At 35.6% G+C, this 15,379-nt stretch overlaps 6 protein-coding genes across 6 annotated transcripts; 3 read left to right on the top strand and 3 right to left on the bottom strand.

Moving 5' to 3' along the window:
- Nucleotides 1-82: 82 nt before the first annotated feature.
- On the top strand, nt 83-1,760 carry MONOS_4140 (Protein disulfide-isomerase; the record flags this gene model as incomplete). Its single annotated transcript, XM_067874188.1, has 2 exons — nt 83-381; nt 437-1,760. The coding sequence occupies 2 exons, from the start codon at nt 83-85 to the stop codon at nt 1,758-1,760; spliced, it is 1,623 nt and encodes a 540-aa protein (XP_067730613.1).
- A 53-nt stretch (nt 1,761-1,813) lies between these two features.
- Nucleotides 1,814-2,648, bottom strand: MONOS_4139 (uncharacterized protein; the record flags this gene model as incomplete). The annotated part of the gene is made up of 3 exons (XM_067874187.1): nt 1,814-1,939; nt 2,017-2,124; nt 2,192-2,648. 3 exons carry the CDS (start codon nt 2,646-2,648, stop codon nt 1,926-1,928), a joined length of 579 nt encoding a protein of 192 aa, XP_067730612.1. The 3' UTR covers nt 1,814-1,925.
- A 233-nt stretch (nt 2,649-2,881) lies between these two features.
- Nucleotides 2,882-7,125, top strand: MONOS_4138 (uncharacterized protein; the record flags this gene model as incomplete). The annotated part of the gene is made up of 10 exons (XM_067874186.1): nt 2,882-2,889; nt 2,944-2,995; nt 3,082-3,321; nt 3,395-4,156; nt 4,252-4,560; nt 4,888-5,051; nt 5,145-5,268; nt 5,400-5,849; nt 5,937-6,680; nt 6,774-7,125. The coding sequence occupies 10 exons, from the start codon at nt 2,882-2,884 to the stop codon at nt 6,840-6,842; spliced, it is 2,922 nt and encodes a 973-aa protein (XP_067730611.1). The 3' UTR covers nt 6,843-7,125.
- MONOS_4137 (putative PIH1 CS-like domain) lies at nt 7,107-9,064 on the bottom strand. The gene is made up of 3 exons (XM_067874185.1): nt 8,568-9,064; nt 8,450-8,515; nt 7,107-8,387 (listed from the first exon to the last, which is right to left on the bottom strand). The coding sequence occupies exons 1-3, from the start codon at nt 9,048-9,050 to the stop codon at nt 7,155-7,157; spliced, it is 1,782 nt and encodes a 593-aa protein (XP_067730610.1). The 5' UTR covers nt 9,051-9,064; the 3' UTR covers nt 7,107-7,154.
- A 420-nt stretch (nt 9,065-9,484) lies between these two features.
- MONOS_17337 (uncharacterized protein) lies at nt 9,485-10,975 on the bottom strand (the record flags this gene model as incomplete). The annotated part of the gene is made up of 3 exons (XM_067870249.1): nt 9,485-9,742; nt 9,916-10,695; nt 10,754-10,975. 2 exons carry the CDS (start codon nt 10,973-10,975, stop codon nt 9,925-9,927), a joined length of 993 nt encoding a protein of 330 aa, XP_067730609.1. The 3' UTR covers nt 9,485-9,742; nt 9,916-9,924.
- Nucleotides 10,976-14,490: 3,515 nt separating this feature from the next.
- On the top strand, nt 14,491-15,295 carry MONOS_4136 (putative RNA polymerase I). The gene is made up of 4 exons (XM_067874184.1): nt 14,491-14,582; nt 14,735-14,933; nt 15,006-15,048; nt 15,117-15,295. The coding sequence occupies exons 1-4, from the start codon at nt 14,507-14,509 to the stop codon at nt 15,183-15,185; spliced, it is 387 nt and encodes a 128-aa protein (XP_067730608.1). The 5' UTR covers nt 14,491-14,506; the 3' UTR covers nt 15,186-15,295.
- Nucleotides 15,296-15,379: the final 84 nt, after the last annotated feature.

The raw sequence follows: 15,379 nt of genomic DNA, 5'->3' as shown, positions 1-15,379 counted from the left end.
TGCCAGAAGTTGGTTTTCAAACTATTTTTGGTATCAATCGAAATATTTTTGTTTTTTTCACCCTTATTTTGTTTTTCAAAAAATGATGTTCGAAGTTTTCATCGTTTTTCTCTTCTTCCAGAACTCTTTTTCTCTCATCATCCCTAAAATTCATGAGTTATCGAAAAAGAATTATAAGTCATTTAAATCTGAGCTTCCTGTGGCTATTCTTTATCATGTGCCTGGTGATGAAGATAGCGACTCTTTTCGAAAGATTTTCCAAAAGGCGATGCGTGAAACAGCGAGATACGGAATGAAAATTGGAGAAGTTGATTGTGTTGAGAATACAAAAATTTGCCAAAAAGCAAATCTTGAGAATCTTCCAGAGTTAAGAATTTATTTGTATGCAAGCTTCATTACCTTTTTATTGTTTAAAATACTTTTCATAATTTTCAAGAAAAAAGATTCCATCCGTTTACGAAGGAAACAAGACAGAGGAAGGTATTTTGGATTGGGTTGATGAGAAGTTTCTTCGCCGAGTGCGCATTTTCAACAGTCGCGAAGAAGTGGATGAAGCCATTTCATTTTTCGAACATATTATCATTGGATATTTCCCTTCAAGGAATTGCAGTGACTTCAAGTCATTCATAACTGCAGGTGACAGCCCTGTCTTTGGAGATCTTTGGGCTGCAGTTGTAAACAGCACAATAAATAAAACACGAATTGAAATTTTCCACAAAATCTATGAGACTGTGGATGTCTATGATAAAAATGAAATTGAGAAGGAGAAATTGGCTAGCTGGGTGGAAGAAGCGAAGCAGCCACTGTTTGAACAACTCGGGTGGGGTAACACAAAGAAATACGGCAGTCCAGACGTCCCCGTTGGATATTACTTTTGCAAAATGAACTACATGGAGCCAGATTGGCTCAACCGCCAAGTGGCAAAGGTGGCGCATCACTTCAAAGGGAAAATGCTGTTTGTGATTGTTGATCACACAGAAAATCCAAAATTAACGGAGACGATGGGCATTGCTGTTGAGAACATGCCTGGATTTGCCATTGAGGATTGGTATCCATCTCCTTTCGGAAAGGCCAGAGCGCACTGGGCACATGCTCCGAATGATGAGAATCCTCGTCCGTCTATTGAAGCTGATGAAATTATCGAGTTCTGCCAGAAATATCTGGATGGAAAGCTGCAGATGAACCTCCGTTCAGAGCCCATTCCAACTGTTCAGGAATCCAACGTGACGAAAGTTGTTGGAGATACATTCAAAAGCATCGTTCTTGATGAGACAAAAGATGTGTTCATACGCTTCCACGCCAATTGGTGCGACAAATGCAAGAAGATGGCGTTCGACTATGAGCATTTGGCCAACGAAACAGCGTCCAATCCAAACTTTGTAGTTGCTGACTTTGATGCTACAGCAAACGACTACCCTCCAGAATACATAATTGGCTCGTTTCCGTCTCTTTTCTTGTTCCCCGCAAAGAATAAGTCCAATCCAATCAAATGCGAAACTTTCAACTACCCTGAGCGGATTAAGAAGTTTCTCTTAAGACACATTCCTGATCTTGTTATTGACGAACAACCTCTTCCAGAACGTCCACTAGACGAAGAGGAAAAGAAAAAGAAAGAAGAAGAAGAGAAGAGCAGAAAATACAAAGAGGAACGAGCTGAGAAAAAAGCTCAACGCAGAGAAGAATTGAAACAGCGCGAAGAAGACAGGAGGTTGCTTGAAGAGGCAAGGAAAGCCGCCAAAGAAAGAGAGAAAGAACTCTAACGGCACTTCTTCTTCTTCTTCAGTAGACTCATCTCATTAACCTTGCGTATTCATTTTTTGTAATATAGCTTTTTTTATTTTTTTCTTGTATAATATTTTGATGAAATGCGGAGTATATAAACACATTAATAACGAAAATTAGTAAAAATTGCGATATGAAACAAATCAAAGCTTTTTAACTTTGAAATTGATATAAAAATAAGAAGAAAAACGACAAAATTATTTGAATAATAAAGATTATAAAGAAAATTCATACTTTGAGTTTCTGAAGCGACTTTCCACTCAAGGCAACTCAGTAAAACACAAACAAAAACAATAACAATTATTGCAATACCAATTGCCAGCCATGTTGTATCTTGCCCAGCTATTAAATTAAAAAACAAATAATCAATACATTTCAACTGTCACCAAAATTTTCAAAGTCTACAAACATGTAATGCATTGTCCATGATTTGGTCGAAAAGTGTATTCAACTTCAATTTCTTCTTTTGGACGACATTTGGTTGCAAATAGAACAGGTACTCCTTGAGAGCATTTCCATGTTGCACTTTTAACGCCTGGATAATTCACAAGATCCTCAGGAGAAACGGATTGATTTTCTGCACAAACGCATTGCTTTTTTGGATCTTCATTATCGTTTACATATCCAGTACTTGTGCTGCAATTATATTTTGTTACGGATTTACTTGCAATATCAATGCAAAATCCAATTACGCCTTTAGAAAAAGGCTTTAAATCATTCAACAATTCATTTTTATCTGGTGCATTTTGTGCAACTGGCTCGTTAGGACCTTCTACCACAGCTTTCCCCCGAGTTCTAGACAAAGTGTAGCATGCTTCTTGTACCTGTGCATGCTCCAAAGTCACAAAAAGAAAAAGAAGGATCATAAACAAATAATAAAGGCATAGATCAAATGATCAATTATTTTTTCGCATCAAAACACAAGATGGCCATGTAATATATTTTCCACGGGCCTTCCCTTATTTTATTGTGATTTTTCTTTTCGCTGAGAAGTGCTGGGACAGCCTTTTACCATGTTTTTACACATTTGCATATTTTACCTCAGTAATGTTTTTGCATCACAGTCATTCACAGCTGTTGTGTGTGGATTATTTGTTCAATGGTGATGTTATTGATGTGTATGAAAAAAAAAAAAAGGAAAAAAAAATATTTTTTTAAAAGAAGGAATTCTGTTAAAAACAACGCAAATCAAACACTTCCTACGTTGATGATTGTGAAATTGGGCTAACATGCAGAGTTTGCAACATTCATAAAAATTCTTTATATCATTTCAAAAATTATTCGACTTCTTATTGTCAGGTTGCGCTGAATGATCATTATGATATCTGTGATGTTGGCTATCGACTTTGTCTGGATAAAGGAAATGCAGATGAACACTGCAGTACATCACGAACATTTTGCTTTAACAAATGTGATTTGTTTCATGATAAATGCTTGCATGAAAAGGATGTGAAATCTTGTCCTTCTCTTCCAGCATCTGCAGCAGTTCTTTTTCAGGCTTCAAAGGAATTGTTCGCAACTATTCCAGACAGAAATGGGGTTTGTTTTAAAAAGCTTAGACAATCATATCAGAAATTTTACTGTTATGTTTTTATGGTCTTTTGTTGAACAGATTCCTTGTGAAACGCGCTGTGATGAAGAAGTTGAAACCTGCCAAAGAAGATGTGCATCTCATTCATGTAGCGATGGTTGTTGGCACATGCGCCACGGATGCATTGACGAATGCCGCCCAGAGCGGGATTTAGCGATCCAGCAGATATTGGCGCATCCTACTGTCTCGTGTGCTGCAAATTGCTCAGCACAGAAAGCAGAGTGTGTCAATTCCTGCAGAGGGGACTCTCAATGCCTTGCTAAATGTGACAACAAGCACTTCGTTTGCGAGCAGCTGTGCATGTCAAAAGTGGCATATCGCAGTGAGCAATCGCGGTGCACTGACGACTGCCAGTCTGTGTTTGTGGGCTGTCTCTCTTTCGTCCAGGGCATCTCAAAGGAAGAGGCAGCCACACGACGCATGGCTGAAAGAGAGCGCTGTTTTCACAAATGCGGTCCAAAAAAGAAAGAGAGGGCAACACAGCTGCTGTCAACAGCACAGGATCCAGTTGCTCCTAAGGAATGGAATTCTGTTAATACAAACACTCAATCAGTTGCGCCTTCTGTCAATAAGAATGCTTCATCTTCAACTCCATCTCGATATCCCACTCTTGAACAAAGTGAAGATTCCCCTCAGTTCTCATACGAGTTGTGTGATGAGATGTGCCGCAGAGCAGAGTCAGTGTGCCAGGCAGCGTCGCGCGGAGACAAGCTGCTTTCACTGCAGTGCCTGGAGCAAAAGAAGGAGTGCAGCCATCTATGTGTTGATGAGAACAATCCTTTGGTTTAATTTCCTTATTTATTGATTTATTTATTATCATTGTAATAATCTTTTGTTTCATTTGAATTTCTTCTCATTTTTTGTTCTGTCACATACAGCCAACCACCCCGTGCACACCCAGATGCCACGAGGGCTATCAAAAGTGCTCTTCTCAATGCGACTCCTCATTCAGCAGCGCAGACGAGCGGTCTGAATGCGACAGCGAGTGCTGGCGAGAGAGAAGCAGCTGTGTCAGACGCTGTCCATTCAGCCCCGATGAAGACGTGTCTCAATGCGACCTCAGCTGCCATGCTGCTTTTGAAGAAGGACTCGAAAAATGCGGTGAGGCTGATCTGTTCTGTTTGGAGACAATCACTTCACAGCGCAAAGACTGCTTCTCTTTGTGCAAATCACCTGCTGAGCTGAAGGTTTATATATGCTCTTTATTCATTTGAATATTAATATATTATCATTATCGTCGTTATTATTGCATGTCAATCAATCTTTCCCTCTTTCCTTCCATCCTTCCTTCTTCCTTTTCTTTCTTCCATTCAGCTGACGCCAGGCGAGCAGACATGTGTGTCTGAATATGATCGCTGTGTCTCTCTCTCTGCAGCACTCCCGGCGACTCCTGCCGCCAGCGCTGCTTCGACAAAGGGAATGAATTTTTCGTGCAAGTCAGATGGAGTGCCCTGTCACCCTGTGAGCAGCAGTGCAACGTCACTCACGAGCACTATGTGGCTGTGTGCTCTCAGCCTTCTCTTTCTTCTGCTTCTTCTTCTCCTTCTCCTTCTCCTTCTTCTCCTTCTTATCAGCCGAGTTCTGCTGACTATTCTTCAGAAGAAGACTTCCAAGCTCAGCTGGATGGATGCAATGAATACTGCGATGTGCTCACACGTGGATGCCAAAGTGAATGCAAGTGTGTTTATGTCATGCTTATTTTCTCTTTAACTATCTCTATTTCAAATTCATCAATTGATATTTTCTTTTTTCGTATGTATTTGTGCATCAGATATGGTTTTACTAGATATGATGCTGGATGCAGAGCACAAGACTCGAAATGTCTAAAGGTGTGCTCTGTAGGCGAAGATCCATCAGAGCCAATGAGCAATGCTGAAAGATGGAAAAAACGCAATGTGCTGTTTTTGTTTAATTCTTTCTCGTTCAATCAATTTTTATTATATTTTTTTCATTCAATAACTTCCAATGTATTTCTGTTTAATATTAATAAATAAATATTGCCAACTGTTCTGTTTCAGCTGGCAAGACGGGTGTTTCACTCGATGATTGTGTTCGGAGTTGCGAAGGAAGCACCATCAACTCTCCTGGTGAATATGATGCCTGCTACAACAAGTGCCGCTACAAGCGAAAGACTTCACTGGAATTGTGCGACAGGATTTACAAGGGGCCTTATAAAGACACCAACAGTGATAGAAACACAGGGCTGACTTCATCTTCTTCTGTGGATGGACAGAGCGATGCGTCTGAAAGCGGATGGAGTCAGGAAAGCGATCTTCTTCCACAGACAGCGCTGCTTCGGCTGTGCCAGTCGTCGTGTTCCACAGGATTCAATGATTGTTCTGCCAAATGCGAAAGGAGCGGGGCAGGAAGAGCCTGTCACGACGACTGCATGGGAAGCAGACGACGCTGCGAGGCACAATGCACTGAAGACTACTCATCGAAACCGAAAGAAGAGGAAGGGAAAGAAGTCAAGCTGGTTTGTTTTTTTATTTGTTTAATTTATCAATAAGTTGATAACAATTCACTCAAAATAATGATTCATTAAATCTACCAATTTCCACAGGATTGCACGGGCCAATGCAAAGCATCGCTCCATTCCTGTCTGGAGATGTGTCTCGGAAACAGCATCTGCGAGTCGCAGTGTGTGGCACAGGCCCGCGACTGCGAGGCTCGCTGCTCGCAGCCGAAGGACTTGTGCAGCAGAGTGTGTGCAGCTGAGCGGGCGAAGTGCCAGGCGAGCTGCAATGGCCGGCTGAGCTGCGAGAAGCAGTGCCAGCGGGGTGAGGTGGAGTGCATTCCGCTCTGTCTGAACGAAAGGGGCGATCCGAAGTGCATTGGAGAGTGCAGAGAGAAGCAGATGCTGTGCGAAGGAAGCTACCTCACGTCAAGAAAGGAGGACTGCTCAGCTGGGTGTGCGAAGAACTACAGGCAGTGTGCCAACTCGTGTGTGAGAGAAGACGATGGGGGTGATGATCCAGCAAATCCTCTTCAAAGCCAGTCGGTGGATGCTTCGCTGTCTGAACAGAATGAAAGAGATAGAAAAACAACACAGCAAAAGCAAGAAGAAGAAAAAGAAAGAAAGGAGTTTGAAGAAAGATATCCGACTGCCCAGCAATCAGCAGCATCGCAGTCGAGTGGAGATGGCGAGGTTGCCTCGCCCGAAGAGTTCAAGAGACGTGCAGATGGGCTGTATGTGGACACGCTCATGAACAAGTGCTCGTCCATCCAGAATCCTCGCTGCTACGACGAAATCTGGACAAAACACTCAAAATTACTGAAGGCGTGCCAGACACAAAACTCGGCAATAGTGTGCTTTTTTTTTTGTTGTTGTTGTTTTATTGAGTGGTTTTTATAAAAATATTCCTTTTCATAACATTCTTCTCATTCATTTCTTTCACAGCTTACAACTTTTGTCTGTGAATATTATTTCGATGAGCAGTGTACAGAGAGCTTCAACACATGTGGTTGAGGAAACAAAGCATGTCAAGACACTTGCATAAGTCATATGAATGCCTGCTACAAAAGATACGCCAGATAAATATTTCTTGAAGTCAAAAGCATTTCTGACAGACGATTGTTTCATAGTTTTCTTTTATTACATTTCATGGATGCTCTTCTCTTTGCATTTCTTTATGTTATTTCTCATTTCATTAACTTCTCTTGCCATCTCAAGAATGTGTTTAAATATGAAAGATGATTCAGCACATCTATTCACAGAAAAAGTGTGTGTGAATATTAAAAAATTAAGATTGTGAAATGATTTGTTTTTTTGTTGTTTGTGCTAAAAATCATCTAAATCGAGAAGCGAACTATTTTTCACAGACTGTCTGAAAGAAGAAAATTGTCCGTCTCGTTTTGCATCAAGCGCAGCTGCTTTTGTTGTTACAATCTCTATTTCTTCTTCTTCCTCTCCTCCTTTTCCTTTTATTTTCCCTTCTTCACTTTGAGTTTTCTCCTTGTTTTTCTGATTCAATTGTTCATTATCATTAGCTGAATTGCTTGTTTCGTTTTTCCCATTCTCAACATCTTCTCCAAAATGATCGTCAGAGCTCTGTGACTCTCTGTCAAACACAGCTTGTGCAGAAGGAGAAAGAGGCGGTGGATGGATGGTGGGCATCTCGCGAAGTGAGCCAGAAGAGGAAAGAAAGCCCGAAGTTGGCATTTGCTCAGACTCCTTCGATGCAGTCGACACAACAATGCACAAACCAATTGGAGTTATTGTGGGGTGGATTGAAGTGACATCAAAAGAAGGAGATATTTTGCTTGGGGTTGGCTGCACAGATGCAGCTGAAGAAGAAGAAGAAGAAGAAGATTCATTTGATGGTGAAGAAGTGGAAGATTTATTCGTCTGCAAAATGTATGAATGTGTTTGACTTGGATTCTCCGTCAAAAAATCAATTCGAATAGCCTTTCCATCGTCCTCTGGCCTTATTTCAACGCTTTTCGTGTCAATTGTTCCGGTCTGCGGTTTGATAGTGATTGTGAATTCGACTGAAGATTCGGGCAAGTCTTTTGTATTTTGTTTGCCAATAGACAAAGAAAGATCTGTTTTTTTGAGAGAAAAAGGTTCATTTTCTTTTTGTTGTAAATTGGATGAGTCAGTTGATGAAACTGATTGTTCAGCTGGTTTTTCGTTAATAATCTTGTTTTGTTTTTCGTCTTCATCTTTCGACAATATTTCTTCTTCATCATCAGATTCGTCTTTTTTCAATTCCATTTCCTTGCGTTCTTTTTCAAGTTGCTCTTTCAATTGCTTCTTCTTTTTTTCTTCTTCTGTTTTGTCAACTCCAAACACCAAAAGTAACTGTCGTGTTGACTTATCAAATGATGCTTTGCAGCTATCAACAATAACAGGATGTGGAAGCTCGACATCTGCGTAATAAATACAGTCAGGTAAATCATTGTTGGATGAAGAAGAATTGGAAGACTTTGTTTTTAATGGATCAGAACCTGGTGGACAAGTCAAAATAACACGCTTTGGTTCCAAATCTACGTCTATTTCTTGAACAGAACTCTTCCAAAAGCACAAATGAATCGTGAGCAAATTCAAATATAAAAAGAAAACACTTAGCATACAATAAGAGGAAGTTCAAATGTGGCTTTAAGTTGATCGGGAAGTCTCACAAGATCGGTGTCTTTCGACTGAAAGTTTTTGGAGTTGTAAAATTCATAAAGAAGATAAGTTAGCACAAACTTCAGTGTAATCTCCCATGTCAAAAAAGCTGGAGTGGACAATTTTGTATTTCGGTAAAGTAACATTATTTGCTTTTTGTTCAGATTTTTGTTTATTCGCTTGAACTTTTTGCTGAGATGGTTTACCCCCTTTCTTTCCTTGGCCACTCGCGCAACCGTTATCATCTTTGGTTTCACGCGCATCGGATTTTTGTCTTTTATTTCGCGTATCCTGTTTGGGTTTTGGTTGATTCTTTTTAGATTTTGAAGGAGGATTTTGATGGACAACTTGTTTTATTGTTTCTTCCTCTTTTTTCTTTCTTGCCTCCTCCTCTGCCATAGCAATCATTTTATCGTATTCTTCCTTTGCACCAGGTTCTGAAATCTCCTTCATGTATTGGAAAAATAAATCAGTAAATTCTTTCTTTTTAAAGCATTCTGCAAGTCTATTTCTCTCATCTGTAGTTAAATCCTTTCCAAAATCGTCTGGTAATTTATTTGTCATAAAACTAAAATAGAAAAAATATAATAACGGTAAATACAATTAATACAAGATTGTATTTGATATGCAGCAGAAGAAAGTCATGCAAATGTGTTGATAAGAAAAATATTAAAAGAATTCATCGAATCGCACCAATATTGTTTATTAATCAAAATGAAAAAAAACAAAATTAGATGCTCCTACCTGGATTCGAACCAGGATTACAGGATTCAAAGTCCTAGGTGCTAACCATTACACTATAGGAGCTACATCTCGAAACTTTCCAATCTTTTTTATTTACCGATTTTTTAAATTCTAAAAAATTATTCCCATTTTCTGTAAATCGTGAAGGTTAGAGAGTGAATGGAATCTTCAAAATTTCACTTTTGTTTTTTTTCTTTTTCGGATTGGACATGTATTGGGTTATTGATGGTTGGCTGGATTTTTTTTTTTTTTTTTTTTTTTTTTTTTTTTTTTTTTTTTTTTTTTTTTTTTTTTTTGATAGTAACAGAAATTGTTTATATTTTTAATCACAATTCGGGTTTTCAAAAAAAAAGCAATTCAAAAGTTATAAAACTATACAGATGATTGAAAACCGTGCAGCTCCATCAGTCAGTGTCGATGGGTAATTTCTCTATTATGTTTCATTTGCACTTTTCCTCTATTCAAGATCCAAAAACAATTTCGTGCATTGAAAAAAGGATATCCTTCGATTTCTTAACATAAAAACAAAAAGAAAAGAAAAGAAAAGAAAAGAAAAGAAAAGAAAAGAAAAGAAAAGAAAAGAAAAGAAAAGAAAAGAAAAGAAAAGAAAAAGAAAAGAAAAGAAAAGAAAAGAAAAGAAAAGAAAAGAAAAAAATGAAATTCAGAGAAACAAAATGAAAATAACCTCATTTCCTCAAGCATACACAAAATAATCAGAAATATTCAACGATAATCCATAATAAAACCTACTGCTAAGAAAATGCAATTTTTTATGAAAGCTTGCGATGATATCTTCGTATCCTTCTTCTTCCATCTTTTCGAACACTCTCCTCTTTATTAACTTTCTTTTCGCTTCTTCCACTTCATCTTTTCCCTCTTCTTTCAATTTCCTTGAAAAATGCGTAAAAAAGACCAAGCTTTCATATTTAATTCTGTTATTAAATGTGGGCTGACTTATCCCTTCCAAAGTAGCATCAATAGCTCCTCCTTTCAATATGTCTTCAACCTCCAGAGCTCCATCATCTGCTGCTCTTCTAAGTAAATAAAGGCAACGCGCGCTAATATATTTGTGATTATCAGTTGCTGCTCGAAATAACTGAGTGATGATTCCAATAAGCTCAGAATGTTCTGCAGTTTTCGATTGGCAAAAGCGAAAATAATGATCCAAACTTTGAAGCCATCTTATTAAAACGTATTCTTCTTTCCCTTCTTTTTCTCCTCTTCTTTTTTGCTTTTCTTTCTTTTTCCAGTCCACACAACATTTCAGCTCTTCCAATTCTCTTCTTGTTTCTCTGATAAAATGCAACTCATTTGCAATTGTACCTTCCAAAGATCGGTTGCTGAACAATCGGATTATCAAAAACTGCCACGCTGACTGATACGCAAGCCGTGTCAGGTTGTGATGTTTTTGGTGATATTTGATGATTTCTTTGATTTCATTCAAATACAGTTCTCTTTCAACTTCCTTATAAAAAATCGAAAGAAATCCAAAATCATCATAAATGAAGTTTTGATTTTCATACATAATATTCGTATATGTTACTCAATGCTAATAAAGCTATTTCCACGTCTTTTTGAATTTCTTTCTTTTTCTCTTTGTCTGATGCGGCTTTCAGAAGGCAGTGAATACAAATAGAAAGCACTTCATACGAAAGCTCCTCGTTAAGCAAAAGATAGCATTCGCAAAGGCCAACAAGAAATTTTTCATTTATTTCATCTTTCTTCTCATTTTCATCAATAATCATCTCTTCAAGTCTTGCGTTCAACGAAGATTCTTTGAAACAATAAATCCAAATACTTTTCAGATCATTGCAATATCCAACACTCTTCAGTAATAAAATCGTATTTTCAATTGAAAGTTTCTTTTCTTCAATCCTGTTGTTGATTTTGTCAAATAGTTCTTTTGTGAAAACAGATTTAAATTCATCTTTATTCATATTCTGTATCATTTCATTCATTTCAAGGATTTTCTTTTCCTGTTCAATTTCATCACAATCTTCCAGTTCAGAAAACAATTCTTCAAAAAAAATTGAAAAAATCGTCATAAAAAGAATATAAATGTAACAACAACTGTTGACCTGTGAATTTTTCTATTACGATCATATCCTGTATTTTTTAATAAGAATATTGTATTCAGAAAACAACAATATTTTGTCATTTTTATTTAATGAGCACATGTTTAATTAGAAGAAATTAATGAAAAATAATTACTCAAAACGGAAATAAAAATATTAGCTTTCACACAGTCATTGCTATTTATTAATCTTTGGCAAAATATTACAAAGATAAAAAACGAATAACTAATTACTGTTTGTTAAAATGGAATCTTTGATCGAATAGTTTTCAAAAAAGCGAAAATATGAGACAGAATTCTTGAATTTATGAAATTTTTTTACGATTTGTTCCAAAATTTTTCAAAAATTCATTAATAATAATTCTGACATGACCGTGCAATATTAAATATAGAAATATCAAAAAGTCGAGGAAAATGTTTGAAAGAACGACGTGAAACAAAATTCATAAAGCAATAAATTTCGTTCCATATTCCTTGTTAAATGAGATATTTGCGAAACAAAATTAACAACATCTTTTCCTGTGGGAGCGCGAGATAATGATAACGATTCGTTTGTTTTGGAATTTTGATTGAAGATTTTTATATTTGGATGATCACGGAATAACAACAATTTAATTTTAAAAAATGAAAATATATGCTTGTTTGTATTTATTATTATAACCATTTATTATGATGATATTTCCATATTCACCTTTTTTTTACAAGAATCTGACAAATTGCTTTTAAGGCCAATCTTAACCTTTCAGGGCAGAATTTCGAGTGAGGATGATTGGTGCCGTATCCAGTGTGCAAGAGAAAGGGATTTCGTGGGTGTTGGATTCTGTTTAGCATTCTGACAATACGCGATGGAATTGAAAAATATTATAAAAGTCTTTCTTTACATCGTTAAGTCAGAAATCGACTCCTTAGACGTAAAAAAGAATGTTTAAAAGGACGGCTATCGGATCCTCTTGCAAAGATGTTGGAAATTGGGGAATAACGAATTTTTGTTTGAGGAAAATTAACAATATCAAAAGAATTAGGGTTGAAAATGGATTTAAAACAGATTTTGAAGGTCTGCTTCCATTTTTTTATTGACGTTGTGTAATTTAATAGTTTAGGCTGTTGAAAGAACGAAAAACCTATAAATTTTATGAGAGAAGAAGAATTCTATCTGGGAAGAAAAGAAAAATATCGAGGAATTGTCAGAAAGGGAAAGCGAATGTTGGGCAAAACGCACACGCCGAAGGAGAACCGGACTGTGTTAGAATGAATTGTGTTGAGTTTTGGGGAAGAATAGTTTTTTTAGAAGAAAGATGATTTGAGTGAAAGAAGCGAACAAAAAATGGAAAATAAAGAAGAGAGAAACAGAAAGATGAATTGTCATATGTTTCTTATTTTTTATTGGCAAGAAGGAGAGAGTTTTGCTAAATGTATGAAGGATTTGGAGGAAACGTTTGCCAGAAGGACTCAAAAATGGAAGAAGAAAACAAGAAGAAAGGATTTCGCCTTTCTTTACGGTTTATATTTGTCATCATCCACCTCGATAACTCTCAACCGCCAACATCTTATTCAATCCATTTATTTATCATCTTCTTCTTCCTATTCCAAAATAATAACATCACATCACACAACTTCCATTTTGTTGTAGTCATCATCATCCACTTCTTTTATTCTGTTGCACTTAACTTGTTTGCATGTGAATCAGAGATTAAAGATAAATAAAGAAGGGAATTTTTGAAGGAAAGAAACAAGAAAAAATGAGAAGAAAAGGAAAAGAAGAAAAAGATTATTGATTGAAAAACGAAAGAAAAGAGAAATAAAAAGAAGACTGAATTCAGAGCATACGATAAATGGAAATGAAATTGAGTGGATAATGGAAAATTCAGATGATAAAAAAGGAAATAGAAAAGGTGAGGAGAAAGAAGAGGAAGAAGAAGAAAGTGAAGAATGCTTGGAAAAGTGAAGGAAGAGAGAAAAGCATTTTAATGGAAGAATGAGGAGAGATAAGAAGAGATAGAGCATCTTTTGTACTCGGAGTTATCAGCAGTATTTTTGTTCCATACTCTTTTGTTTGAGTTATTGATCCACAATTTTCAAACGGAGACTGAATGATGCTACTGCTATTAAAGAATGCATCGTTTCCTCAACCATTTGTAAAGGTATTGCATTCGAAAAAAAGAAAAAGATAGATTATTGCAGCTTTAAAAGAGATAATAATCTTCACTTTTAATAAACAAAATTTTTTATGTAGCACAATTTATGACTTTCCTCAAAATTATAACATCTAGAAAAATGAAAATTTTAAGCTTATTTCAATTTACTTCACAAACTTTCAAAGAAAAAAAAATCCAGACAACCATCAATAACCCGACACATGTCCGATCCGGAAAAAAAAAAACAAAAGTGAAATTTTGAAGATACCATTCACTCTCTAACCTTCACGATTAACAGAAAATGGGAAATTTTAAAGAGAATTTAAGAAATCGGTAAATAAAAAAGATTGGAAAGTTTCGAGACGAAGCTCCTATAGTGTAATGGTTAGCACCTAGGACTTTGAATCCTGTAATCCTGGTTCGAATCCAGGTAGGAGCATCTTCTTTTTCCTTTTTTTAATATTTTGATTCATTGACTGATTTGGTCAGAAACGATTGGATTGTCCAAAGATCTTTCTTACAAATGCATCAATGCAACTACAAAATATTCCATATCTTATGCTGTGATTATCTTATTGATTATACCACACTTTTGTTTCATCTTAAAAAAATACAAAATGAATTGAACACGGTTATTGCTCCAATGAAATGAAATAAAATAATGTCGATATTTATTTTTCAATTTTCAATATTCATTAAATAAACAATGCTTCGAAATGAATTTATTCAAAATAAATGAATGTGAATTCAATATTTTTTATGGATGCTCCGTTTCTTCTTTTTGCGGATAATGCAGATCAACGTTTTGAAAACGGAAATAAAATTAATTATAAAAGTAATTGGGAATTATTCTTGCGTAAAGGTTTTTCAAACAAAGATCTGTATCAATTTTTATTTTTCCATCTAATTAAAAAAAGTCATTCATTTTCAGACAAAATAATAATTATGAAATTTTTTAAAGAGAAAATTTTTTCGAACATTTTGCGAGGAACAAAATTCATTAAACGACAAATATTGTGTTTTTTCAATTCATCAAGAAAATTAAAAAGCAATGGGTAAGATCAGAAATGTCAACAAGAGCTATTATTTCTGATATTTTTTTAGTTACTGCTGTTGATTCAGAAGGGAAAAGATTTAAATCTGGTACTCCTTTATTTGTTGATTTATTTCATTTATTTTTGTGATGGCAATTGTTATTTATTTGTTTTTTTTTTTGGTTTTTTTTCTTTTTTTTTTTTTTTTTTATTTGTAAACAATATTTTCAAATTTTAACGATTTTGTTATGTTCAAAATAGTTTCCAGAATAGAGGCAAAAAGTGATTCTTTTGATTTTAGGCTTCGTCTTGACTACAACTGTGATATTTACAATCTTCCACTTGGCCAAAGTTTTTCTCTTGCAATTTCTCCGATCACAGATGAATCTCTTATACCTTCATACGACTATGTAATGAGTGGAACAGTGTTTAAAGAAGAATTTGAAAAACCAGATAAATTGTTTGAATAATTAAATATTTGCTTTTTCATAGTATTTGTTAATTATCAATTTCTTTCCGATGACGAATTTAGGGTTTTATATGCATCATTTGGGGGTCTTTTAATGGAGCTTGTTGTATGTTATTTATCTGAAGTTTTTGAATTTATTAACGAACTATTTGTTATTTTTCTTAAAATTTGAAGGGATTGGCACCTCATTTGGAGAAAATCGTCCAAGACGATGAAATATATCTTCTCATAAAGAAGATATAACACATTTACTCATTTCAATGTTTTGTTTTCAATAAATTAAAATTTGTCATTTCACAAAAATAAGCTTCACTTTTTAGTTAATGTGAGAGAAATAATAAAAGAGAATAGCATAACTGTTTGTTTTCTGAAGTGGCTAATAACTGAAGAAATCAATCGATTTCTTTTGAGGAAAAGAAATAAATAAAAATACACAA

The sequence above is a fragment of the Monocercomonoides exilis genome (genome assembly GCF_001643675.1).
Source record: "Monocercomonoides exilis strain PA203 chromosome Unknown scaffold13-1861174, whole genome shotgun sequence".
Lineage (NCBI taxonomy): Eukaryota > Preaxostyla > Oxymonadida > Polymastigidae > Monocercomonoides > Monocercomonoides exilis.
This window is presented reverse-complemented; position numbering and strand designations above follow the sequence as displayed.